This window comes from Lithobates pipiens, unplaced genomic scaffold (genome assembly GCF_037356315.1).
Source record: "Lithobates pipiens isolate NorthernLeopardFrog02 unplaced genomic scaffold, aLitPip1_a1.2 Scaffold_25, whole genome shotgun sequence".
Lineage (NCBI taxonomy): Eukaryota > Metazoa > Chordata > Amphibia > Anura > Ranidae > Lithobates > Lithobates pipiens.
In genome coordinates, this window is record NW_027507787.1 from 12,449,731 (window position 1) to 12,476,684 (window position 26,954).

A 26,954-nucleotide genomic window follows, 5' to 3' on the forward strand; every position below is an offset into this window, starting at 1 on the left:
GGTAAGTGTCACTATTTTAAAAGTCAGCAGCTGCAGTATTTGTAGCTGCTGGCTTTTTAAAAAAAAAATAAAAAACGCGGAGTCCTAGTGGACTCCCGCTTTAAGATTTGTTTTACCCTCCATCATGAAGGGGTTAAATAGCATTATCGTTAAGACGATTATCTGTTATCAGCATTAATATTATTGATACTACAACAATAACTTTTATAAAAAGCCCTGGTCTATTAGTAGTCTAAAGAAAGTGAATAAAAAAGTAAGGGCTCTTAGACAACTATGGAAACAAAAAACATCAATAAAGCATCTCAATACATTTGAACAAACACAATCCACATAATGCAAAAAAATCCTTAAATAAAAAGAAAAATATGAAAAAAAGTCCATATAAAGCATTCTAATAAGAGTCCAACCACTGTGTTTCTTAATGAAAAAGTGCTCAAAAGCTTGCGTTAATTCGAGCCTTTGATAACTTGGTTTATCACCAGGGGCTGCCCGTTCATTAAGGGGACATGGCAACGTCTCCCATCGCCTGCCCCCCATTCATGCATTTGGCCCCTTTCAGGGCACCAGCGCATGGATTCCAATGCCAGGGGGCTGTTTTTTTGAAGCACCGATTAGAGCCACATTCTCTAATAGGCTTCAATATAGGGTGGGCTCAGGTCACAGAGAGTGCACTCCGATCCCACTCAGGTGTGTTACACAGTGAATGAATATTCGCAGTTGGAACACTGATCCTCCTTCCGGCTAATCAGGAAGCCGGTTTTGACACCGGTCACCTGATTGGCAAGATAAAAACAGTTGTACACTTACATTTATTGGTGCTCAGGTCAGCACCAACATAAACAGCCTGGTTCTAAATATAATGTGCGTGCCGCTCAAACAAGCCAGCGTGCATTCCAGCTGATAGACTTGCTAACCAGAACCAGACAGGAAGTGACGTCACAGATGGCGATCGCGCAGCCTCAATGCATTTTTCATAATGGCGTCATCAGGAAGCTATTAGTAGTCTGACTATGCTGACCGCCCTACTACTTGCCGGTCCTACTTCTACATATACTTCATGTTAGGTTAATGAAACATTGGGTCTATGTGTAAAAGATCTGCATAGCAATATCATAGCTCCCAACTGTTCCTGATTTCGAGGGACTCTCCCTGATTTGGAACAAAGTCCCTCTGTCCCTCTTTCCTTCTCATCTGTCTCTCATTTTGGTTTGATCTATATAATTGTATATAAAATGCACTTTATCTTTCAAAAAGTGTTACCCAGTGCTAAACTTTTCACCCAATTTCTAAGTTACTGCATTTGTAAATTTCAAAAGCCAGTATAAAGAAATAGTAGTGGTAAAAAAAAAGCACTTGTGTGTTCAACTAATGATTTTTTTTGTATAATTTCCCTTTAAGGGGGCATGGCATGTGTCCTATACCTACATACTTTTGCTAATAGATGTCCCTTGTTCTCATCTCAAAAAGTTGAGAGGTATGCAATATACCCAGTGATAGTACCAGTAGTGTATATAGGTTTTGTGCTGCCCTAGGCCTGGCTACACTTGTGTACCCCCTAATTTAAATATGATCCACCCCTTCCTGTCAAGGCCACACCCCTTGTTGTTTAAGACCTGCCCTGAAATTTGAGTGGGGACACTAGTTCTGAGGGCCTGGGGGGGGGGGGCAAGGGATTCCCTTAATTTTCTGTTTCCTGTTTGGCTATGGGGCAGGAAGTGAAGGGAAATCTCTGTAATGGGACAGGGATGGTAAAAAATAACCTGACAGGGGCTACAACCCTCCCTTACTCTATCCAAAATGAAAAAAAAAAAAAGTGTTGCCTAGAGTTCTACTTTAAGCACAAATTTCTAATAATTTTATGGAAAGGACTAAGAAGATATAACCATGCCAATGGTGCACCAGAACACATAGCACAGTTAGGAAGGTTTGTGGTCCAGGATGAAAGGACAGTCAAAATTAGCTTTACCAACGACGCACCCACTGCCCCAGTGTGAAGGGGGCCTAAATCTTTTTCCTGTGTCACTTGAATGTTTTTCACTGAAACTGAAAATACCACAGTTGACCACTAGATGGTGCCAAGTATTATATGAAAATGTTGCTGTCCCCAAAACAAGAGGCAAGGGTATATCTTTCTATGGCCAACAACTCTTTAAGATGAGAAATCCATCCAATTAATAGAGATTTCCTCCTTTTTTATCGTGTTTCCAGGAGAGGATGTGAAAAGAAATCTCCTCAGAAAGATACAGGTAGCAAAAATGACTTAATAGTGGTTTTAACCCTTCCGCAAAAGTAAAAACTCCATATTTTGAAGTCAGCTGCACTAAAAAAACCTATGAAAAAAACATTAAAACAGAAAACAAATGCAACTGATCCTCCAGACCAGGGGTAGGCAACCCCCGGGTACTGGTGCCCAAGCAGCACACAAAGACTCTTTTGCCGGCGCTCGACTCCTCCCCATCAGCAGAGCAGTGCAGGGAAGTGTCAGTGAGACACTAATGCATTCCAATCTCAGAATTCCCCACACCGCCCCCTGCACTGAGGGGGAGGCACTGAGCCCCCACACATTGTAAAAGATGGGAAACATTGTTTGGTTCTCTAACTTTACTGTAGCTGTAGCTTTTGTGCAGCTTTTGTGAAAGGGGAAGAGATTGGGTGCAGTTCTGCTGGGGGTGGGGGGGGGGGCGGTCCCTGTTTTCAGGAGGAGGAGGACTGTCATTGGCCACTGCTAAAGCCAATCACAATCCTGCTAGCCCCACCCACCATCTGAAGGAAGATGACTCGGTTGGTGGCCACTACCGATCTCAGAAAGAAGGGATTTTACTGTGGTTGAGAAAACCCCAATCAGGTGACAGTTTGTGGAATTATTGTTGAGCTCCTGGGAATTAATTCATTATATTATAATATTCCTGAACCTTTGCATCTCTTACTACTGAACCCCCCCCCCCCCCCCCCCCCGGGCACTCTGTCCCTTTATGCCACATAAAGTATTTAGTGCAATAAAAAAAAAAAAGAAACACACCCAACTTTTCCTGTGGTGCTAAGCGCTGCACTTTTTCTCAGCTGCGGGGGCCCAACTTATGATCCTGCACACAGGCCCACTGTTTTTAGAAAATGCCCCTGACCCAAGCTTATCATTGCGCATCCATTCCAGATGCTTGTATGTGACATCACATACATCACATACATTACTTACATCACATACAAACACGTGGGTTGGATGCGGAAGGTGGATCAGCAGAATGAGTGTGCCAGGACAGGTAAATGTGTCTCATCTCTGCTTCCTTTCACCACTCATATCATAGATGAGAAGAGGGTACAGCGGTGGAGAAACAGAGCAGAAGGGGTTCGGAGGTGGGACAGAAGAGCAGGAAGGTACCATGATGGATGAGATGAGAAGGGGCTTCAGCAGTGGAACAGAAGAGCAGTGGGGTACAGTGATGGGGCAGATGACCAGGGGGGGTTCAGTGTTGGGGCAGATGAGAAGGGGGTTCAGTGATGGGATAGAAAAGCAGGGGGGTAAAGCAGTGGGGCAGATGTGTATTGGTGGTAAAGATGAGAAGAGGGAACAGAGGTGGGCAGAAGAGCAGGGGGTACAGATGTGAGACAGATGTTCAGGAGGTATATTGGTGGCGCAGATGAGAAAGCGGGTTACAATGGTGGGGCAGATGAGCAGATAAGTTCAGTGTTAGGACAGATGGGAAGATGGTTCAGTGGTGAGACAGAAGAGCATGGGGGTACGGCAGTGGGGCAGATGTGCAGGGAGGTACAGTGGTGGGGCAGATGAGAAAGGGGGAACATTGGTGGGGCAGCTAAGCAAGGGGTTACAGTGGTGGGACAGCAGGACATGGTTGTACAGTGGTGGGACAGATGAGCAGGGTGGTTACAGTAGTAGGACAGAAGAGCAGGGTGATACAGGTGTGGGGCAGATGAGCAGGGGTTACAGTGATGGGACAGATGAGCAGGGTGGTACAGTGGTAGGACAGATGAGCAGGGTGGTACAGTGGTGGGACAGATGAGCAGGGTGGTACAGTGGTGGGACAGATGAGCAGGGTGGTACAGTGGTGGGACAGATGAGCAGGGTGGTACAGTGGTGGGACAGATGAGCAGGGTGGTACAGTGGTGGGACAGATGAGCAGGGTGGTACAGTGGTGGGACAGATGAGCAGGGTAGTACAGTGGTGGGACAGATGAGCAGGGTAGTACAGTGGTGGGACAGATGAGCAGGGTAGTACAGTGGTGGGACAGATGAGCAGGGTAGTACAGTGGTGGGAGAGATGAGCAGGGTAGTACAGTGGTGGGACAGATGAGCAGGGTAGTACAGTGGTGGGACAGATGAGCAGGTTAGTACAGTGGTGGGACAGATGAGCAGGGTGGTACAGTGGTGGGGCAGATGAGCAGGGTGGTACAGTGGTGGGACAGATGAGCAGGGGTTACAGTGGTGGGGCAGATGAGCAGGGGTTACAGTGGTGGGGCAGATGAGCAGGGTGGTACAGTGGTGGGACAGATGAGCAGGGTGGTACAGTGGTGGGACAGATGAGCAGGGTGGTACAGTGGTGGGACAGATGAGCAGGGGTTACAGTGGTGGGACAGATGAGCAGGGTGGTACAGTGGTGGGACAGATGTGCAGGGGGGACAGTGATCTGAGGTGTGGAGTTGCGGGAATTGGGGCAGATCTAAGGTGGGAGAGTGCAGGATGTTAATTTCTCACTACTACTCAAGTATTTACAGCATTTACTTTAAAAAATGTTTTTTTTATTTTATTTTTTTATTTGAACTTTTACTTTCATTTTTGTATTTTTTTTAGCACTTTTATCACAAGAAATGTAAACATCCTTTTTGACAGCAATAGGCATGTGACAGGTATTCTTTATGGATGGATTTGGGGTCTATAAGACCCCAAATCCCTCCTCTATCCTTGAAAGCATTGGAAGATGTGAAGACATCACTTCCTGTTTACCCAGATGTCAATTGTGGCATTTTTTTAAAATCTAAAGTATTCAAAAACACTGATCTTGGTGTTTTTAAATACTTTTGATTTAAAAAAAAAATGGTGCAATTGACACCTGGGTAAACTGGAAATGATGTCATGTCATCGCTTCCATGTTACCATAGCAGAGACCCGATCAAAGCCGATCCTGGACATTGCAGCTGGTAGCTCGAGTCTCCCAGAGGAATGGGAGAGCCCGAGCACGCTGGAAGCTCTGAGGAGGGGTGCAGTGGAGGGCTGCCCCATCACTGTAGGCATCACCACGGTGAACCACTTGAAGTCGAATGATGTACCAGGTACATGATTTTGCGGCAAGTAGATGTATTGAGGATTCTTTAGAGGGCACAAGAATGATTGTCATCCCCACACCACAATCCCCCCTCCATCAAATGATTTGGACCAATGCACAAAGCAAAGTCCATAAAGACATGGATGAGCGAATTTGGGGTGGAGGAACTTGACAGGACTGCACAGAGTCCTGACCTTAACCCGATAGAATAACTTTGGGATGAATTAGAGTGGACATTGCGAGCCAGGCCTTCTTGTCTCCATCAATGCCTGACCTCTCAAATACGCTTCTGGAAGAATGGTCAATCTTTCTCATAGACACACTCCTAATGCCCCTTTTACACTACCGCAAATTGAAAGTTGCGTGATTTTGCAAGTGCGATTCTAACGCGATTTCAGGGAATGCCTGTGTAAACTTGAGGTCTATGGACCTCAACTCGCATCAAAGTTGGACCAAAGTAGTACAGGGACTACTTTGAAGTCAGTACAATTTGAAGTCACATAGATATTAATAGTTAACATTGGGAATCATAGGGTACGACTTGTCTTGCGACTCTGATGTGCGACTCTGATGTGCGACTCTAATGTGTGACTTTGGACAAGTGTGAAAGGGGCCTAAACCTTGTGGATAGCCTTCCCAGAACAGTTGAAGCTGTGATAATTGCAAAGGGTGGGCCAATTCAGTATTGAGCCCTACGGACTAAGAATGGGATGCCATTAATCACTTGCCGAACTCCGCACGCCGATATACATTGGCACAATGGCAGCGATGGGCAAATGGGCGTACCTACACGTCCCATTTAATTAGCGGCCTAGTGCGCACACCGCGTACAAGGTGACCATGCCCGAGGAACCGACGGACTCGATGTCCGCCGGTCTCCTGGCGATTGTGGCATGGAGCCGCAGAACGAGGAAGTGCCTTTGTAAACAAGGCATTTTCCCATTATGGCTTGTGACATGACAGAGATCATTGCTCCCTGTCATCGGAAGCAGAGATCCCTGTCATGTGAGTTGAAGCCCACCCCCCCACAGTTAGAATCACTCCCTAGGACACACTTAACCCCTTCATCGCCCCCCAGTGGTTAACCTCTTCCCTGCCAGTGTCATTTACACAGTAATCAGTGCATTGCATAGCACCAATCATTGTATAAATGACAGTGGTCCCAAAATAGTGTCCAATTTGTCCGCCATAATGTCGCAGTCACAATAAAAATCGTAGATCTCCACCAGTAAAAAAAAAATGTATTTATTATTAAACTATCCCCTATTTTGTAGATGCTATAACTTTTGCGCAAACCAATCAATATACGCTTATTGCGATTTTTATTAATTTTTTTTACCAAAAATATGTAGAAGAATACATATTGGCCTAAACTGAGGAAAAATTTAGTTTTTTTATATATTTTTGGGGGATATTTATAGCAAAAAGTAAAAAATATTGCTTTTTTTTCAAAATTGTCACTCTTACTTTGTTTATAGCACAAAACATAAAAACTGCAGAGGTGATAAAATACCACCAAAAGAAAGCTCTATTTGTGGGGATAAAAAAAAAAGGACGTCAATTTTGTTTGGGTGCAATGTCGCACGACTGCGCAATTGTCAGTTAAAGCGACGCAGTGCCGAATCGCAAAAAGTGCTCTGGTCAGGAAGGGGGTAAAATCTTCCGGGGCTGAAGTGGTTATAGTTCATATTCGTGTAAAGGCAGACATTCCAATACTTTTGACAATATGGTGTATATATATTCGACAAAAAAAATAATAAAAGTGGGTAGTTTGAGGGCACCAACAGAGACCACCTGCCTACAAAAACGTATCCTCTTGTAAAGTAATAGGCAGGTGCTCAGCTTTGACCAATTGTGCAATTCCCCTGGTTTATTATAGAAGAATGAAGGTTATAGCTGGGGCCCCTAGACATCCAGCAGAACCTACACTCCTACCTATGTTGCCTTGTGGATACTCCAGCTCTGATTTGAAGGTAAATTACGTGAAGAAATAAAAACAACCAACAAACAGAGATGCAAGTTTTCAGTTTGCATTGGATCTTCACTTTACTGATAGAGACAATAAAGAAGAAAACCATTTAAAACATATTTACCAGTGGAAAAAAAAAAACATGCTCTAGAATTATTTTAATTGTCCTCAGGGGTTACTATAGCTTTCATATCTAATTTTCAGTTCAAATTTGCACTGTGCCCATACAAATTTCAATGAATATGTGGCTTTCTTGTAGGTTACGCAGACTATCACGCATATATTCAGCCTGATTTTGAGCTCTATGAGGGTAAGTATTTTATTTCCTTTGAAGGAGTTTTGTGTGAAGCGAACTGACTACACAGATAGGATTCGTAATCTGTAAAATCATCTTTTTCTGCAATTGTTTACCTTCTCGATTTTTACTGCAATTTTCAAATTACATTTTTTCCTCTCTGCATAGTATTCTGAGCTCTGAACAAACACTGCGCATACCCTACATAAGAACAACAAAAAAAACTTTGTAGTCAATCATCACTTTCCCAAAGACTTTGTTCCTGTTGAAAAACAAACGTTACGTCACATACAAAGCAAATATAATAATTAGAAGTTGCTAAACTAAAAAGATGTGCAAAACAAGAAAAATAAAAGTCAGAGTCAGGTGGTTGCAAACATAAACAGTTCTAGAGTCCTACAAATTAAAAAGAGGAGAATTGAAAAAAAAAAAATCTATATTCTATATACTAAAAATACAAATGTATCCTTTCCAACACACGTATATATTGACTACACCACTATATCCTCCCCCACACTCCACGTTCTATATACAGACTGTACCGATATATCCTCCTCCTCACTCAACATTTTATATACCGACTGTACTGATATATACCCCTCCTCCTCACTCTACATTCTATATACGGACTGTACTGATATATCCTCCTCCTCCTCCGCACTCTACATTCTATATACTGATATATCCTCCTCCTTCACACTCTATATTCTATATACTGACTGTACTGATATATCCTCCTCCTCCTCCTCACTCTACATTCTATATACTGACTAATGATATATACTCCTCCTCACTCTACATTCTATATACTGACTGTACTGCTACATACTCCTCCTCCTCACTCTACATTCTATATACTGACTGTACTGCTACATACTCATCCTCCTCCTCACTCTACATTCTATATACTGACTGTACTGACATATCATCCTCCTCCTCCTCACTCTACATTCTATATACTGACTGTACTGCTATATCCTCCTCCTCCTCCGCACTCTACATTCTATATACTGACTAATGATATATACTCCTCCTCACTCTACATTCTATATATTGACTAATGATATATACTCCTCCTCACTCTACATTCTATATACTGACTAATGACATATATTCCTCCTCACTCTACATTCTATATACTGACTAATGATATATACTCCTCCTCACTCTACATTCTATATACTGACTAATGATATATACTCCTCCTCACTCTACATTCTATATACTGACTAATGATATATACTCCTCCTCACTCTACATTCTAAATACTGACTAATGATATATACTCCTCCTCACTCTACATTCTAAATACTGACTAATGATATATACTCCTCCTCACTCTACATTCTAAATACTGACTAATGATATATACTCCTCCTCACTCTACATTCTATATACTGGCTGTACTAACATATCATCCTCCTCCTCCTCACTCTACATTCTATATACTGACTGTACTGATACATCCTCCCCCTCCTCCTCCTCACTCTACATTCTATATACTCACATATCATCCTCCTCCTCCTCCTTACTCTGCATTCTATATACTGACTGTACTAATATATCCTCCTCCTCCACACTCTATATTTTATATACTGACTGTATGGATTTAGCTTCCTCCTCTGTCTATTTTATATCCTCCTATCTTTCACACTGTCCTTTCCATTATGTAGCTATAAGCTTTGATCTAATTTTTTACCTTTATATTTATAGATGCGCCTGGTGTCATGAACATTGTTAACTACGATGATCTGGCAGAAAATGAGGAGAGCGAGGTGGATTCTGTTATGGAACTTCGATCTTACTTTCCTGAAACCTTTCTATGGTTGATTCAGCCAATTCCGTGAGCACATTGTTTATTCATTTTACATTGTATAGAAGGTGTATTGTCTGTGATTTTTATTCTCAGGTCTCTGTTTTTACAACCAGCTGTAAATTGTTAAATGGTAGTAAATGTCCCATCTGAGAAGATCTCTCACCCTCATCTCTACTAACTTACTAGTAAATTTGTTGGTAGGTACGTTCCCTACTGCAGGTAGCATTCAACCACAGTGGCATTGCAAGGGGAGAGGAAGTCAAGAGGAATAAGGTTTCCTGGGTCAGTGGGGAAGCTATCCAATTGGATGCCGTTTCCTCATGTGACCCTTGCTGCCATCTTGGGTCAGGCAGAGCCTATTTAAGGCCCTGGCTCCAAAGCTTGGCGTGCATTTCGCCTGTAGATAATGTAGGGAAAGGTCACTCATCTGACAGGGATCGTGATTAGCGGAAGGGAGAGGTTCCTTACGGGTAGGGAAATGATGGGGGCAAACCACCCTCCCCCTTTTGGGTTCGGACTGGCCAGGCTGCATTCCACCCCTCAAAACAGATGCTGTTGGCAGATCTGAGACCTGCTCCACTGCACATTGCTGTTATATGCCATGAGTGGCTTCGGTCGTGTGCCTTCTCACCAGGGTTTTTGTGAATTACTGGACTCTACATTAATACAAGTTCTGTATTTTGCAACCCTATTCTGTGTGTTTACTGCTGCCACACCACACTACACCTCCTCACTTACCGAGCAGAATATTGGAGACATCTAAATGGCCTGCGCCAGGTTGAAAAATCCTTTCCTTTGATTTTGGTAAGTTTACCTAAAGGTGCAGTAAATTCAGGTAGTTCAATCTTAATAGTACCACTTTGTAAAAAATGAACGCACTAAATTCAAAAATGATTGGCTCCTATTTGTAGATAATGAAAGCGGAGGTAATTAAAGCGGGGCTCTACCCTAAAGTGGAACTTCCGTTTATCGGAACCCTCCCCCCCTCCGGTGTCACAATTGGCACCTTTCAGGGGGAAGGGGGGTGCAGATACCTGTCAAAGACAGGTATTTACACCCACTTCCGGGCATAGACTCCCACGGGAGTCTATGCCTCTTCCTGTCCCTGCGCGCTGTCTGCTGGGACACACACGGGTCCCAGAGACAGTGCGGAAAATTCCTATTGCGCTGCGCGACTCGCGCATGCGCAGTAGGGAACCGGGAAGTGAAGCCGCTTCGCTTCACTTCCTGATTCCCTCACCTAGAATGGTGGCAGCAGCAGCCGAGAGCAGAGCGATCGATCGGCCTCGGCATCGCTGGACCCCAAGACAGGTGAGTGTCCATTTATTAAAAGTCAGCAGCTGCAGTATTTGTAGCTGCTGGCTTATAATATTTATTTCCGCAGTGCAGTCCCGCTTTAAGACTAAGGGCCAGTTCACACCAGATGCAGTTCCGTGCAGTTTTGTGTGCTTTTTTTCTGCACAAAATGCATGCACAGTGTTTAGCATGTATTTTAATGGCTCTAGTTCACACCATGCAGTCAGTTTCCGGTCAGTTTCTGCACTGGAAACTGACTGCATGGTGTGAACTAGAGCCATTGGAATACATGGAAAACACTGTGCATGCATTTTTAGTGCAGAAAAAAAAAGCACACAAAACTGCACGGAACTGCGTCTGGTGTGAATTAGCACATACTCTACGTTGGTATGTGGAGATAGGCAGAGTCGCTGTCACTTTACATAGTGTAGCAGAGCGGCATATTTGCTGCCGCTAACCTGTCACTGTCACTGGTTGTTAAAGACGCTGTTGGCTTCACAGTCAAAAGCCTCCTAGCAACCAGCGATGCTGTAGTGGATGGAGCACAATGAGAAAGTTGAAACACTACTTCCCCATCAAGTCTGCTCTCACCCTGTAACTGGCAGCAGGCAGTGGGTAGATTCTAGAGTCAATAGCAGACTGTTTATTGGCTAATGATCCACCCACTGCCTGCTGTCAATTATAAGGGGAGAAAACCAGATGAGGAACTAATGTGTGTAAATCCCCACCAGGTTCCACTCCCCATGTACAAAACTCCAAACCGGTACACCGTCAAGCAGTTGCAGGGAGGAATCACAGTTGTACTGAGGGTGGAGTGTCTACAACAGATACATCCTTCACTGACATTTATCATGTGGAGGTATGCCAAAATTCTAAGGAGCGTCTTAACCTCTTACCTACCAGGCACTTTTACCCCCTTCCTGCCCAGGCCAATTTTCATCTTTCAGTGCTGTCGCACTTTGAATGACAATTGCGCAGTCACGTAACACTGTACCCAAACAAAAATGTTTTATATTTTGTTGACTCAATTAGAGCTTTCTCTTTTGCTAGATAAACTAAAAAAGACTGAAAAAAAATAAAAAATAAAAATAACAGTTTTTCTGTAAAACTGCAAATAAATAATATTTTTTTGTAAATTTAGGCCAAAATGAATTCTGCTAGATTTGTTTGGTGAAAATAACCCAAATCATTGTATATTATTTAGTCTGTAGTAAAGTTATAGAGTCCACAAACTGATATATACATGGATGTAGATCGGGGGGGGGGGGGGGGGGTTCAGACAGCCCCCCCAGAGCAGAGTTATGTTTGTGAAAAAAAATGGGAGCTTTGCACTTGTTCCCGTCCGGTCCATAATTGTCAATTAAGGACGGGAACAGCGCAAGCTCCTGTATTAATCCAGCCACTGTCAGTCTCCCCCTCCTCCCTATCTCGGCTCGGGCAAGTATGCACCGCTGACATCTCGGCTTGGAAGTGGGTGGGGCACTCTGCTGACATCTCGGATCGGCTCAGGAGCAGCGCAGGGCGCTCCGCTGACATCTCGGGTCAGCTTGGAAGGGGCGATCTCCTGACATATCAGGTCAGTTCGGGAGGGAGCGGGATGCTCCCCTGACATCCCGAGTTGACTCGGACTGTGTGGTGAAACTAGGTGCCATTTTTGACTACTTCAAATTATACTGCTAGGAGCGGGAGAGGGAAGTGAAGAGGATACATTCCTGCCCTTGGTGCCCTGGACTGCAGCAGAAAGTTAACGTCAGTGTATGACCACTACATGCCACAGGCTGCCCTGTCATCTGCTGGAAATAATATGCAGGGGGTCACTGATGTAAGAGGGGAGTAGGGACCCGAAGATAAGGATAATGAGCCTGCAGTCTGATTATCTCCCATAATCCATCCCGCAGTCTCTGATTATATCCTGTAGTCCATCCCCAGTCTCAGATTATCTCATGCAATCCGTCTGCAGTCTCTGATTATCTCCTGTAATCCACCCCCAGTCTCTGATTATCTCCTGTAATCCACCCCCAGTCTCTGATTATCTCCTGTAATCCACCCCAGGCTCTGATTATCTCCTGTAATCCACCCCAGGCTCTGATTATCTCCTGTAATCCACCCCCAGTCTCTGATTATCTCCTGTAGTCCATCCCCAGTCTCTGATTATCTCCTGTAATCCACCCCCAGTCTCTGATTATCTCCTGTAATCCACCCCCAGTCTCTGATTATCTCCTGTAATCCACCCCCAGTCTCTGATTATCTCCTGTAATCCAACCCCAGTCTCTGATTATCTCCTGTAATCCAACCCCAGTCTCTGATTATCTCCTGTAATCCAACCCCAGTCTCTGATTATCTCCTGTAATCCACCCCCAGTCTCTGATTATCTCCTGTAGTCCATCTCCAGTCTCTGATTATATCCTGTAGTCTGTCCGTAGTCTGATTATCTCCCGTAGTCCATCCACAGTCTCCCCCAACGGCCCTTAAGCTCATCCCACTATTTTTTGCCCACACTTTTTGCGGCGCGCTACGCAGGTTCTTCTCTTCTTGGCATACCCCTCCGTTTCAAGTTCAATGATTTAGGCCTTAGTCTGGACAATAGCCAACCTCACTGCAACGTTCATAAAAACTGGAAAAAGGCAAAACTGAAAATCAGGATCAATTTTCAAGAGGATCTGAGAAAATAGTATTATTACTATAAGCAACACATTGTTTTTCCTTTTCCAGTCTTTATGAATTTAGTGCAATTTGTTTTATTTAAAATTACTTTTACTTTGTACCTGCTGCTTAACCCCCCTAGAAAATTATCTATGGCCCTGGATGGATATATATTAAGGAAAATTGTTATCCATACTTACCATAATTTTTCTTTCCTGAATCCTCCCCATGTCAGCCTACTATGGGTCAGCTCCGCCCCCTCTGATCCCTCCAGGACCACCTTTTTCCTAGCCCATAAAGGGCGGCTGTCTGCCCACACCAGTGTTCAAAAAATACCCACCTCGCAATGGATAAACTGGGTGGGAATCCTCCGGCTGATGGGGAGGATCCAGAAAAGGAAAATTACGGTAAGTATGGATAACAATTTTCCTTATTCCTGGACCTCCCCATGTCAGCCTACTATGGGATGTACCAAGCAATATTAAAAAGGGAGGGAAGACAAAAAATAAGCCAAATCCTCAATACAATGCTACTCAAATTTTTAATGGTCGACAACCGCCGTAATAACCATAGAGTCAAATGTTTCCTCAGGCAAACAAGCCAAATTAAGCCTGTAATGCCTAATAAAAGGTGTTGGGCACGCTCCAGCTTGCTGCTCTGCAAACTACCTCAGGGGCAACCGTTGCGTATGCTGCCCAGGATGCTGCCATACCCCTCATCGAATGTGCTTTGATCTCTGAAGGAGGAGGAAGGCCCAGCATTTTGTATGCAATATGTATGGTCTTTGACAAATCATAAAGACACAAGTCTGGATGTTGCCGGCATACCCTTTTAGGTGACAATGGGAAAAACTACAGCTGATCTGCTTTTAGTCCATTTCAAGTAGGTTGAAACCGCAGAGCCCAGGCCTAACCTACTCCACTCATCAGCTGTATCCTCTGGAAAGGCTGGGAGAATGACCTCCCAGTTCATACGCAATTATATGGCAACCTTAGGTAGTAAGCTTGGTATCGGCCTAACGACTATCTTGTCTGGGAGTATCAAACAATATGGTTCTTTAGATAAGAAGGTGCACAACTCGGAGACTCTTCTGGCTGAGGCAACGGCTAGTAAAAAGCAAAAACAAAAAACTGTTAAAAGAAATAATGAACAAGAGAAAGCTTGATCAAATGGAGGAACCAGCGATGTTCCCAAGACTAGTGTTAAGTCCTCTTTTGGAAAAAACTATTTCAATGGAGGTCTGATTTCTATGGCTGCCCCTAAAAATCAGATCACCAACGGATGTAGAGCATATCTTGTACATGACATAGCCAACAAAATGGGGATCTGACCCTTCAGGGAATTATAAGCTAACCCTTAGAGACCACTCTGCAGAAACTCCAAAATGTTAGATACTGAAGGAGATCCAAGGTCCCAACCCATTTCTGTAGTATTCCAGATCTGGTGAGGTTACATTTGTGGACCTCTTACGAGCCTGTAATAATGTCTCCACTACACCGCCCGAGAGACCCAAGCCATTTAAAGCCTCCCTCTCACTTCCAAGTTATTAACTTCATCCTCCTGCAGTTCGGGTGTCAGGCCCCACTCTGCAGAAGGAGATTTTGACAAGGCAGTGGGATTGGCGAGCCCAACTTTATCCCCCGAGCCAGAGGAAGCCACGACACCCTGAGCCAGTAAAGTAAGACTACTATTGCTGTGATCCTCTTTCTTGCTGAATCTTCAGCAGGATTTTGAGAGCCAATGGAAGCAGCAGGAACACATAAACCAAGGGGAAGTTCCAAGACCTGGACAGAGCACCCTGACCCAACGCCTGTGGATGCCAAGTCCGGGAGAAGAAGCAAGGCAGTTGACAATTCTCCTCCAATGCCATAAGATCTATCGATTCAGGCCCCATTCATTGTGATCCTCAAAGCCTCGACTCAAGTGATCTGCTAAAACATTCCCAGGCCCTGGGAGAGAAGATGCTGTAAGAAAGCCGAGATTTTTCTCTGCGCATAGGAAGATTAACATACCACCTGAAGGAGAGGGTGATTTCTTGTGCCCCCTTGAGACACATAATCCACCGTAGTTGTTGTCCAAAGAATCTTGACAGCTCGACCTCGCAACATAGGTTGGCATGCTAAGAGACCGCGTTTGACAGCATCCAATCCCAGGAAATTCACAAAAGTTCCATTGGCCTTGAACCTGCTGTCCCCGGCAGTGTGCCCCGCAGCCTGCCAGACTGGCATTGGTCCTCACCACTATTGGTTCTGAGGCCTTCAACGGAAAGATTGCGAGCTACTGACCACCAAACCAGGGGCCATATTATCGGAATTAGCAGATATATTTTCTGGAACAAGGAGTGACGATCCCACTGCAGAAGAAAGTTGCATTGAAACCTCCTACTGTGCCACCTGACCCATGGGACTACTGGAACTGTGGCTGATAGAACCCCCAGATACTTCATGCATTCCTTCACCATCATAGAAGACCTGGCTATCACTGCTTTTGTCTAAGACTGGATCTCCTGGACCTTCCTCTGAGGAAGAGAAACACCATCCTAATCCGTGTTGAATTGTACTCCTAAATACTCCAACATTTGGGTCGGATGCATCTGGCTCTTCCAGAAGTTGAACAACCAACTGAAACGAGCTAGTGTTTTGCAGGTGAAATTCACATGAAGTAGACGGACCCAGAAGTAGCATGTCATCTAGATAATGGAATTTACATTCCCTTGACCCTGAAAGTCGCGACGACAGCAGACAGTAGCTTTGAGAACATTCTCAGAGCCATGCAGAGACCGAATGGGAGACATTAAAATTGAAAATGAGAGCCTTCCACCGAAAACCCGAGAAAGCGATGGTGAAATGCGTCTATGGAAACAAGATGATACACATCCGCCAAATCGATAGAAACCATCCAGTCTCCTGAGTCCACAACTGAAATGATAGTTTCCAATGACTCCATTTTGAATGGTGGAACCTTCATGAAAGAACTCAGGACTTTGAGGTCAAAAACTGGTCCAAAACCCCCTGAAGCCTCTGGGACCAACAACAGATGGGAACATACTCTTTGACCCAATTCGTGCCTTGGAACCGGAAGGATGGCCCTTGCTGCCAACAGCTCCCCTATATACTCTCTCAAACATCTGCAGGAAGCCCAGTTTCTACAAACAAGGTCTGAGGGGGCCTTGTTCTGAACTCAAGACGATAACGTGATCAAATGATGGCTACAATCCAGGCATCCTGTAATTTGTCCACCCAAACCCCCCCCCCCCCCCCCCCGAGTTAGGCTAGTCTTGCTCCTACTTGAGAGGGTTAAGTGGAGACACCTTCAGAAGGACTTATTTGAAGCCTTAGAAAGTTCGTTGGCCCTGGGCTTGGAAGGTTTCTGGAAGGTTGAACTGGCTCTCTTCCATGAAAAACTGTCTGTAAGTACTGGCCTTGCTGAATCCTTCTTTGGATCTCTTGTTAAACCGAAAGGGCTGCTGTTGTCTTTTTCTCTTCTGCAGGATTAGGCTAGATCTGCCGCCAGAAATCCACTGAATTGCTGATTCTAAGTCTTCCCGAAGAGTAGCTTCCCATTGAATGGAACCGAACATAGACTGTGCTTAGAAGCCTTATCGGCCGACCAATACTTCAACCATAAGGCTCTGCGGGCTGTGATGGAATGAGCCCTTATCTTTGCTGTCATCTTTTGAACCAGCTCCCTGACCTGGTTAACAGCCACTTCAGCCACAAACTCCACAGCAGTCCTGAAAACTGCAAAAGAGAAGAACTGCCACTTCCCAGACTTTCATCTGAACATCCATCCACCAGCTCCGCTACCCATAGTCTAAGGCTAGATTCACACCCATGCACTCCCCGCGCTCCCTGCATTCCGCAGATCTTGACCACAGAACATGTCCCACAGGAGACCATGGTAAATGAACGGTAGCGCAAAACTGCAAAAATCACCAAAAAACGCACAGCTGCAAATCCAACCCAAGTGCTGCTGCCACAGAAGTGAGCACTACCGCCGGCCTGCAGGCTGCTTTGGCCAAACTATGCAACTTATTTAGGTCTGTGTTTATTCTGCGATCCATAGGATCCCTAAAGGAGACCAAATCCTCCAGCGGAAGCAGAATGTGGCAGGCGAATCTAGGTAATGAAGCATCCACCTAAGGCCGCGTACACACGGGCGGACTGTTCGCCCAACTTTGTCCGCTGAACAGTGTTTCAGCGGACAGTCCGCTCGTGTGTGGGCTTTCAGCGGACAGTTTCAGCGGACAGTTTGACAGACAAAGTCTTTCGGAAATTCCGAAAAACTGTCCGCTGAAACTTGGTTTGAGCGAACAGTCCGCCCGTGTGTAGGCTACTTTCGAAATGAGCAAACTGTTCCCGCTCGGAGGAAAGTCTGCTCATTTCGAGCGCGTGTGAAGGTAGGCGGGGCCCGCGACGGAGACGTCGCGGGCTCCGCCGCCTGGAATGGACTTAAAGGGGAACCCCAACGCCGAAAAAAATCGGCGTGGGGGTCCCCCCAAAGTCCACAACAGACCCTTGTCCGAGCACGCTACCCGGCCGGCCAGGAAAGGGGGGCGAGCGAGCGCGCCCCCCCTCCTGAGCCGTACCAGGCCGCGTGCCCTCAACATGGGGGGTGCCTTGGGGAAGGGGGGGCCGCGCGGCCCCCCCACCCCAAAGCACCTTGTCCCCATGTTGATGAGGACAAGGGCCTCTTCCCGACAACCCTGGCCGTTGGTTGTCGGGGTCTGCGGGCGGGGGGCTTATCGGAATCCGGGAGCCCCCTTTAAGAAGGGGGCCCCCGGATACCGGCCCCCCACCCTATGTGAATGAGTATGGGGTACAATGTACCCCTACCCATTCACCTGTAAAATAAAAGTACCCAAAAAAAAAAAACACAACACACAAGAAAAAATGTTTTATTGCACAGCTCTGGGGGTCTTCCGTCTTCGGGGGTCTTCTCGCCTGACTCCTCCGCTATCTTCTTGTAGCTCTTTTACTAGCGGAGGAGTCCGGCTTTCTTCCTCCCCGCCGCCGGCCTCTTCTCCCGACTTCGGGGGTCTTGTCTCCCCTCTTCGGTTCTTCTGCCGGGCCACCGCGCCTTCTTGTAGCTCTTTTGCAGGCGGTGGCCCGGTCTTCTGTCGCCGCCGCCTTCCGTTCTTCTGCCGGGCCACCGCACCTTCTTATAGCTCTTTTGCAGGCGGTGGCCCGGTCTTCTGTCGCCGCTGTCGCCGTCGCCGCCTTCCGTTCTTCTTCTTCTTCTTGTTCTTCTTCTTCTCCAGGAGATGTTGACACGACGCTCTCTCCGGCCGGAATGCCAGAGCCGCCCTGCGCTGCCACTTATATAGTGCCAATGGGGCGGTGTCACATGGTATATGTCACATGGGTTGGTCACATGGGTTGATGTCACATGGTGACCCCGCCCCCTTACGATGTCATAGTCCCCATGTGACATCAACCCATGTGACCAACCCATGTGACATATACCATGTGACACCGCCCCATTGGCACTATATAAGTGGCAGCGCAGGGCGGCTCTGGCGCAGGATAAGCCCCCCGCCCGCAGACCCCGACAACCAACGGCCAGGGTTGTCGGGAAGAGGCCCTTGTCCTCATCAACATGGGGACAAGGTGCTTTGGGGTGGGGGGGCCGCGCGCCCCCCCCTTCCCCAAGGCACCCCCCATGTTGAGGGCACGCGGCCTGGTACGGCTCAGGAGGGGGGGCGCGCTCGCTCGCCCCCCTTTCCTGGCCAGCCGGGTAGCGTGCTCGGACAAGGGTCTGTTGTGGACTTTGGGGGGACCCCCACGCCGATTTTTTTCGGCGTTGGGGTTCCCCTTTAAGTCCATTCCAGGCGGCGGAGCCCGCAACGTCTCCTTCGCGGGCCCCGCCTACCTTCACACGCGCTCGAAATGAGCAGACTTTCCTCCGCCTTACGTGGGCGAGTCCGTTCATTTCAAAAGTTGAGCGAACTGTTTGGCAAACAGTTCGCTGAAACAGTCCGCTCGTGTGTGGGCAAGTCCGCTCATGCAAATTTTGAGCAGACTGTTGCGGCAACTGTTTGACGAACAAAGTTTCAGCGAACAGTCCCCGCGTGTGTACGCGGCCTTAGGCGCTGTGTCCCAAGGCTTTTAGTTTCGATACTCTATTATGCACATTGAGCTTCTTCTCAGGCCCCACCCACTCATTGTCAAATACTTCTTTAATTTCAGAAATGAATGGGAAGGAAGGTAAAGATTTCTTTAAATACGGGTAGTATCTCTGCTGTTTCTTTGGAGGCGACAATTCTTCCTTCCACTTCATCGCATCCTTAACAGTCTCCACCAAGAGGGGAACCAGTGCAAAAATCAAACGTATGCGATTCCAAGACCATCTCAGCCTCAGATGGATCTGAATCGCTATTCGAGTTAAAACGCACTGAAAACACATGATCTGAATCTGCAGATGCTGAAGATACAGCAGGATGAGCAGGATTCCTTGAAACACTGTTTAACCCTTCCTTGACTGCATGCTTAATGTAGGATTTAACTTGGCGTCCCTTCGCAGCATTGTCCTGAGCCACCTCAATGAAGCAAGATGCACATACCCGCTTTCCTCTGATAACCTCAGCTGAGCAAGCCCAACAGGATCCTTCTTCTGCCTGGGCTGGTGATGAAGACCTATCCGAAGAAGAGGATTTTCTTCTGTCAGTGCCCGGATTTGCACTTTTTAGAGGCTTTCTGATGTATGGACCTGTCTTGGCTCGGGTCCAAGCGACTAAAGTGAGGTAAGGGCGAGGGAGATCTGGAATGCTGTGACAACAGACGTCTATCCAGCTGCATGCGACTCTGCAATTTGTCATGTCTAGTCCCCTTTTTACTGCTTTGAGGCTGGAATGCTGATTAGGAACCTCTTTGCGGGCGTTTAGCTCACACTGGGCCATTCTCTCTGTAAAACAGAGGATGTGCTCTCTTTTAAATAAAATAAACTTCTCCATCCGATTCTTCAGTGCTAAGACACAGGATAGTAAAAACACTCCAACAGATAAGTAACACAGCAGTAAGTAATGAGAGTCCTCAAAATCAGGCTTACCAGAGCAGGGTAGCAGATTGATCAGCTGGAGGCTGAGATTATAGGACAGAGCCTGCTGCAAATCAGCAGTGAGCATTCTGGTGTTTGCTAGGCAATCCAAGAGGAAGCTACCTCTGACCTCAGCTGCTCAACTCTGAGCTTCCTGAAAGGCATACATGTAGAGGTGGTGAACTACAAGTCCCAGCGAGCCAAACCACTGCCTGAACACACAAAAACAAGGAGAGAGTGCCAGCACCTGCCTAACGAAGGTATATATTTATACTGCCAGTAATACACAGTCATTTATACTGCACCTTATTATCCCAGCACCAAGGGAACTCACCTCCTCAGGAGATTTACAGCCTATATGGGGGGGGTATTCTGATCCGGGAGAGGCTGAACCCTAACAGGGTGGATGGAGAAAAAAATAATAAAAAAATAAAAATAAACTTTAAAAGGCGTCCAGAGCGAGGACGAAAAAAGAACACTGGTGTGGGCAGACAGACGCCCTTTATGGGCTAGGAAAAATGTGGTCCTGGAGGGGTCAGAGGGGGCGGGGCTGACCCATAGTAGGCTGACATGGGGAGGTCCAGGAAATAGATATGAAAAAGGATCAATCATGATGTACTTATGGCCTAACTAATTTCTTTAGGCTCAAAAATGCCAGGACAGTACAAATATCCCCCAAATGACCCCTTTTTGGAAAGTAGACAGTCCAATGTAGTAAGAGGCATAGTGAGTTTTTTAAAGTTGTCAATTTTTTGTCATCATTTTTTGGAAAATGAAGAAATGAAAGAAAATGAAAGAAATGAAAGGATTTTTTTTTTTTTTTTACATACTGTCCCCAGGGCAGTACAGTGTTATTGTAAAAGGATTGTGGCAGTGCAAAAAAATATATATATTTTTTATTGCATTTTTTTTAAATGTTATTTTAACACACTGGAGTTGTTGGCTACCATGCACAGCTGCACCACATTTTGCACTTTCTAGTTTTAGTAAATCAACCACACTGTGACCAGTAACATTGTACTACTCTGGGGAAGTGATCGGTACTTTTTTTTTTTTTACACATTATGGCTGCTTATAGAAGTGAGTTGAATTGCTATCAGCAAGCAAATGGTTCATTTAGTTTGTTTTGTTGTGATTAGCTGTGATTGGCCACAGCTAATCACATGGTATAGGTGGGCTATGATTGGCCCTGTCTGTACCATGGGATCCCTGTGACCACAGCTAGCAACACAATTACGCAATGGACGCCATACATTGTTTACAATTGCCATGTGATCTGCTATGATTGGTCACAGTGGTCACATGGTACTGGCAGTGGGCCAGTACACTGATCAGTCATCAGCTGTGTCCGTTGGACACAGCCGGTGACAGACTGCGCCGAAGTCAGGCGTGATCCAAGAGAACGTCATATGACGTCCACCCGGATGGTTGAAATTCCTTGCCAGAAGTGGCCCTTGAAATCTCCTCTATTACCATCCGGAGTCTGTTGTCAGTAGACCAATTGCTGTTGTCTGGAGATCATTTGTATCGCGAGTCTTTTCCCACATGTTTGTGAGTTGTTTTACTTAATATTTAAATTATATATATGTCCAAAGATAATGCACAAGGCTGGTGCACCCCTTTTTTTTCTTTTTTTTCTAGAAAGTCCTGCCTGACTGTCATTTTGCTATAGTCCTGGCGGAAACTGGTTAAACACTGTTTCTAAATTCCACTGATTATTTTGAACAACTGAAAAAACTATAGGCAAGGGGTGCTCAATGGGGCCCTCTGATATGGCCTGAGACTTCATGCTCTTGGATGGGGGGTCAGTAAGCCCAGATTACGGGTTGCTGACCCGCCATTCCTAAACATTGGTGTGCATGGAGCCAGCGACAGCAACGGAGGAGGCAGGAGCCACATAATGCTTCTTCTGTAGCGCCGGCTCCTGTTCCAGGTGGAGTGATACCAAGTGCATTTCTCCTGGGACCTTTGTAGCAGCCTAGTAATGCCAGCAGACGCTGGAAGAGAAAAAGGTCAGTGTATTAAATATCACAATTGTCACCGCAGCACATGAGTGTGAAAACAACCTTATATTGGGCTCAGGACAGTAAGGGCTTGTTTAGATTTGAGGTTTGGGGGGAGGGGGTGATAAAAACCTCATAGTTGAGCTGTTTTTTTACCACACACCGCCAATGACTGGTGTAGTGTCAGGAGTCATGATTGTGACCCCTTCCCATGCTCCAGGGGGCCCATACGGCCTCCCTGTCACATTCTGTTTTACACTTGGACAGAAGGGGTGGCAGGGACAGTATATACAAGAACGGGTCCTCCCTGCAGGAGTCAAATTTTCATTATGTTATTCAAAATAAAAAAATTGAAATTCTGAACTATCTAATTTAGTTGACCACATAGCTCCCAACTGTCCCCGATTTTGAGGGACTGTCCCTGATTTGAAGCAATGTCCCTTTATCCTCCTCATTTGTCCCTCATTTTGGCCAGATCAATATAGATGTGTATAAAATGCACTTTTTATCTTTCAAAAAGTGTTTTTCAGTTCTAAACCTTTCATCTGATTTCTAAATTGCTACGTTTGTAAATTTCAAAAGTCTAAAAGGAATATTAGTGGTAAAAAAAAGCACTCGTGGGTTTAACAAACCTTCTTTTTTTGTACAATTCTCCTTTAAGGGAGCGTGGCAAGGGGTGTGTCCTATGCTTGCATACTTTTGGTGATAGGTGTGCCTCATTCACATCTCAAAAAGTTGGGAGGTATGGTGACCGGTTACCAAATCACTTCAAAAAAGCCTCACTCTTCAAAAGGTTGAGCACTCTGCTATAGGCTGTGCATTAAAAATGTAATCCTTAAAATCCCTAAAATTGTGGCTTTAAAAGCAGCTACAGTAAATTCAATCTACAGATCATGCAATGGGAAGGCTGGGGATTCCGCAAAATTTGTGGAACTTCCGCTTTACAGTAAGTACTTGTAACCCCCTGAACATGCCACATTTGGCATGTCATTTTTTTGGGTGGGAAACGGGTACCTAGTTTTCACAGGTCCCCAGCTCCAACATTCTCTCCTGGTGGTATGGCACCAAGTGGAAGTTCACCTCTCCCCTCTCCCTGTAATCTTCTGGGACACATCACAGGTCCCAGAAGATTGCCTGGCCATTCACAACGCACAATACTGGAGCCACGGAGAGGAGGGAGAGAGAAGCAAGGCTTCGGGTGGCCGCACCGCTGAACCGTGGGACAGGGGAGTGTCTGTTTATTAAAAGTCAGCAAGGCGGTTTGGGGTATGGGGGTGCCCCAAAGCACCCACCCCCACATGTTGAGGGCATATGGCCTGGTATGATTTGGGGGGGTGCTCGCTTGTCTCTCCCCCCTTTCCTGACATGCCAGGCTGCATGCTCAGATAAGGGTCTGGTATGGATTTTGGGGAGGACCCCACGCTGTTTTTTTTTTTTTTTTGGCATGGGATTCCCCTTTAACTTTTTCAGTTTTTTTTTTTTTTTTTTTTAGAATTTTTTTTTACCGGCACACAGACCATTGACAGCTGATGACTCATCGGTTGTTAACCACTGGGTACTTTCACCCTCTTCATGCCCAAGCCAATTTTCAGCTTTCAGCGCTGTCACACTTTGAATGACACTATACCCCAAAAAATATTTTAGAACTTTTTTCCCACAAATAGAGCTTTCTTTTGGTGGTGTTTAACAACTTAAGGACCGCCGTATTGCCATTATACGTCATCGCAATGGCACAGGCAGGCACAAGCACGTAGATGTACGTGCCTGCCTTCCAGCGGGTGGGGGGTCCGATCGGACCCCCTCCCGCTGGATACGGCGGTCCGTTTCCCTCCAGAAGCGATCCATGATGAGGGGATGGCCGTTGGTTTCTGGCCACCCCCTCTGGATCGCTCCTAGCCAATGACGAGCTTCCTTCCACTGTGTATTGTTTACACAGGAAGGAGGAAGTGATGTCATTCTCCTCGGGGCGGTCTTTTTGACCGGACTACGAGGAGAAGACTAAAAGTAAGTGCACCAAAACACTACACTGACACATAGGTACACATAGGTACACAAACCCCCCCCCCCCCCCCAGTCACAGTGTCACTGATTGCATTGATCATTTCTTTACTGATCAATGCATTCAGTGTCAGTTGTAACAGTTAAAACTGTCAGGACAGTTAGTGTTAGGTCCAGGGTAGCCCCCTATCACCCCCCAATAAAGATTTAACCCCCTGATTGCCCCTAGAGTTAACCCTTTCACCCCCTTTTGCCAGTGTCACTAAGCGATCATTTTTCTGATCGCTGCATCAGTGTCGCTACTGTCGCTAGGTAGCTAGTTATTTTTTTAGGTTCACCGCCAGGTTTTTATAGCGCTAGGTACCCCGATATACTACCCAATAATGGTTTTAACCCCCTGATTGCCCCTAGTTAACCCTTTCACCCCCTTTTGCCACTGTCACTAAGCGATCATTTTTATGATCGCTGCATTAGTGTCGCTACTGTCGCTAGGTAGCTAGTTATTTTTTTAGGTTCACCGCCAGGTTTTTATAGCGCTAGGTACCCCGATATACTACCCAATAATGGTTTTAACCCCCTGATTGCCCTAGTTAACCCTTTCACCCCCTTTTGCCACTGTCACTAAGCGATCATTTTTCTGATCGCTGCATTAGTGTCGCTAGTGTCGCTAGGTAGCTAGTTTTTTTTTAGGTTCACCGCCAGGTTTTTATAGCGCTAGGTACCCCGATATACTACCCAATAATGGTTTTAACCCCCTGATTGCCCCTAGTTAACCCTTTCACCCCCTTTTGCCACTGTCACTAAGCGATCATTTTTCTGATCGCTGCATTAGTGTCACTAGTGTCGTTAGGTAGCTAGTTATTTTTTTAGGTTCACCGCCAGGTTTTTATAGCGTTAGGTACCCCTATATACTACCCAATAATGGTTTTAACCCCCTGATTGCCCCTAGTTAACCCTTTCACCACTGATCACCGTATAAGTGTTACGGGTGACTCTGGTTAGTTTGCTTTTTATAGCATCGGGGCACCCACCATTTATTACCCAATAAAGGTTTAACCCCCTGATCACCCGGCGGGTGATATCAATTAGGTTTTAGGGTCAGGGTCTGCGTCGCCCCAGGCATCGCTAGGTTAGTGCCAGTACCGCTAACACCCACACACAAAGCATAAACCTCCTGTAGTGATATAGAATCTGAACAGATCAATATCTGATCTGATCAGATCTATACTAGCGTCCCCAGCAGTTCAGGGTTCCAAAAAAACGCATTGTTAGCGGGATCAGCCCAGATACCTGCTAGCACCTGCGTTTTGCCCCTCTGCCCAGCCCACCCAAGTGCAGTATCGATCGATCACTGTCACTTACAAAACACTAAACACATAACTGCAGCGATCGCAGAGTCAGGCCTGATCCCTGCGATCGCTAACAGTTTTTTGGTATCATTTTATATTTAAATCCGGAAGGCAGTGCTTGGTTTTTGGGGTCCCGTACGTGGCTAGGCTCCCAAAAAGTCCCCCACATGTGGTATCCCCGTACTCGGGAGAAGCAGCAGAATTTATTTTGGGGTGTAATTTGACTTATGCCCATAGCATGTGTGAGCAATATATCATTTAGTGACAACTTTGTGCAAAAAAAAAAAGTTTGTAATATTCCCGCAACTTGTGGCAAAATATAAAATATTCCATGGACTCAACATGCCTCTAAGTAAATAGCTTGGGGTGTCTACTTTCCAAAATGGGGTCATTTTGGGGAGTTTTGTGCTATTTTGGCATTTTATGGCCTTCGAAACTGTGATAGGTAGTAAGGAGTGAAATCAAAAATTTGCACCCTTAGAAATCCTGAAGGTGGTGATTGGTTTTCGGGGTGCCGTGCACGACTAGACTCCCAAAAAGTCCCACACGTGGTATCCCCATACTCGGGAGAAGTAGAGTAATATATTTTGGGGTGCAATTCCACATATAACCATGGCATGTGTGAGCAATATATCATTTAGTGACAACTTTTTGTAATTTATTTTTTTTTTGTCATTATTCATATTCAGTCTTAGGACAAAAAAAATAAATATTCAATGGGCTCAACATACCCATCAGCAATTTCCTTGGGGTGTCTACTTTCCAAAATGGGGTCATTTGGGGGGGGGGGGGTTTGTACTGCCCTGCCATTTTAGCACCTCAAGAAATGAGATAGGCAGTCATAAATTAAAAGCTGTGTAAATTCCATAAAATGTACTCTAGTTTGTAGACGCTATAACTTTTGCGCAAACCAAAAAATATACGCTTATTGACAATTTTTTTACTAAAGACATGTGGCTGAATAAATTTTGCCCTCAATGTATGACTAAAATTTAGTTTATTCGATTTTTCTTATAACAAAAAGAAGAAAATATCTTTTTTTTTCAAAATTTTCGCTCTTTTTCCATTTATATCGCAAAAAATAAAAATCGCAGAGGCAATCAAATACCATCAAAAGAAAGCTCTATTTGTGGGAAGAAAAGGGCGCAAATTTCGTTTGGGTGCAATATTGCATGACCGCGCAATTACCAGTTAAAGCAGCACAGTGCGAAATTGGAAAAAGACCTCTGGTCCTTAAGGTGTTTATTGGTCCGGGGCTGTAGTGGTTAATCACTG

General features: G+C 45.6%; 1 protein-coding gene across 1 annotated transcript in view; it reads left to right on the forward strand.

The window, feature by feature from the left end:
* Nucleotides 1-26,954, forward strand: part of LOC143930040 (alpha-2-macroglobulin-like protein 1) — a 310,325-nt gene that overhangs the window by 223,655 nt on the left and 59,716 nt on the right. The window contains exons 19-20 of the mRNA XM_077453939.1: nt 7,504-7,554; nt 9,253-9,382. Of these exons, the coding sequence (XP_077310065.1) occupies nt 7,504-7,554; nt 9,253-9,382 (181 nt within the window). The remainder of the gene's footprint in view (nt 1-7,503; nt 7,555-9,252; nt 9,383-26,954) is intronic.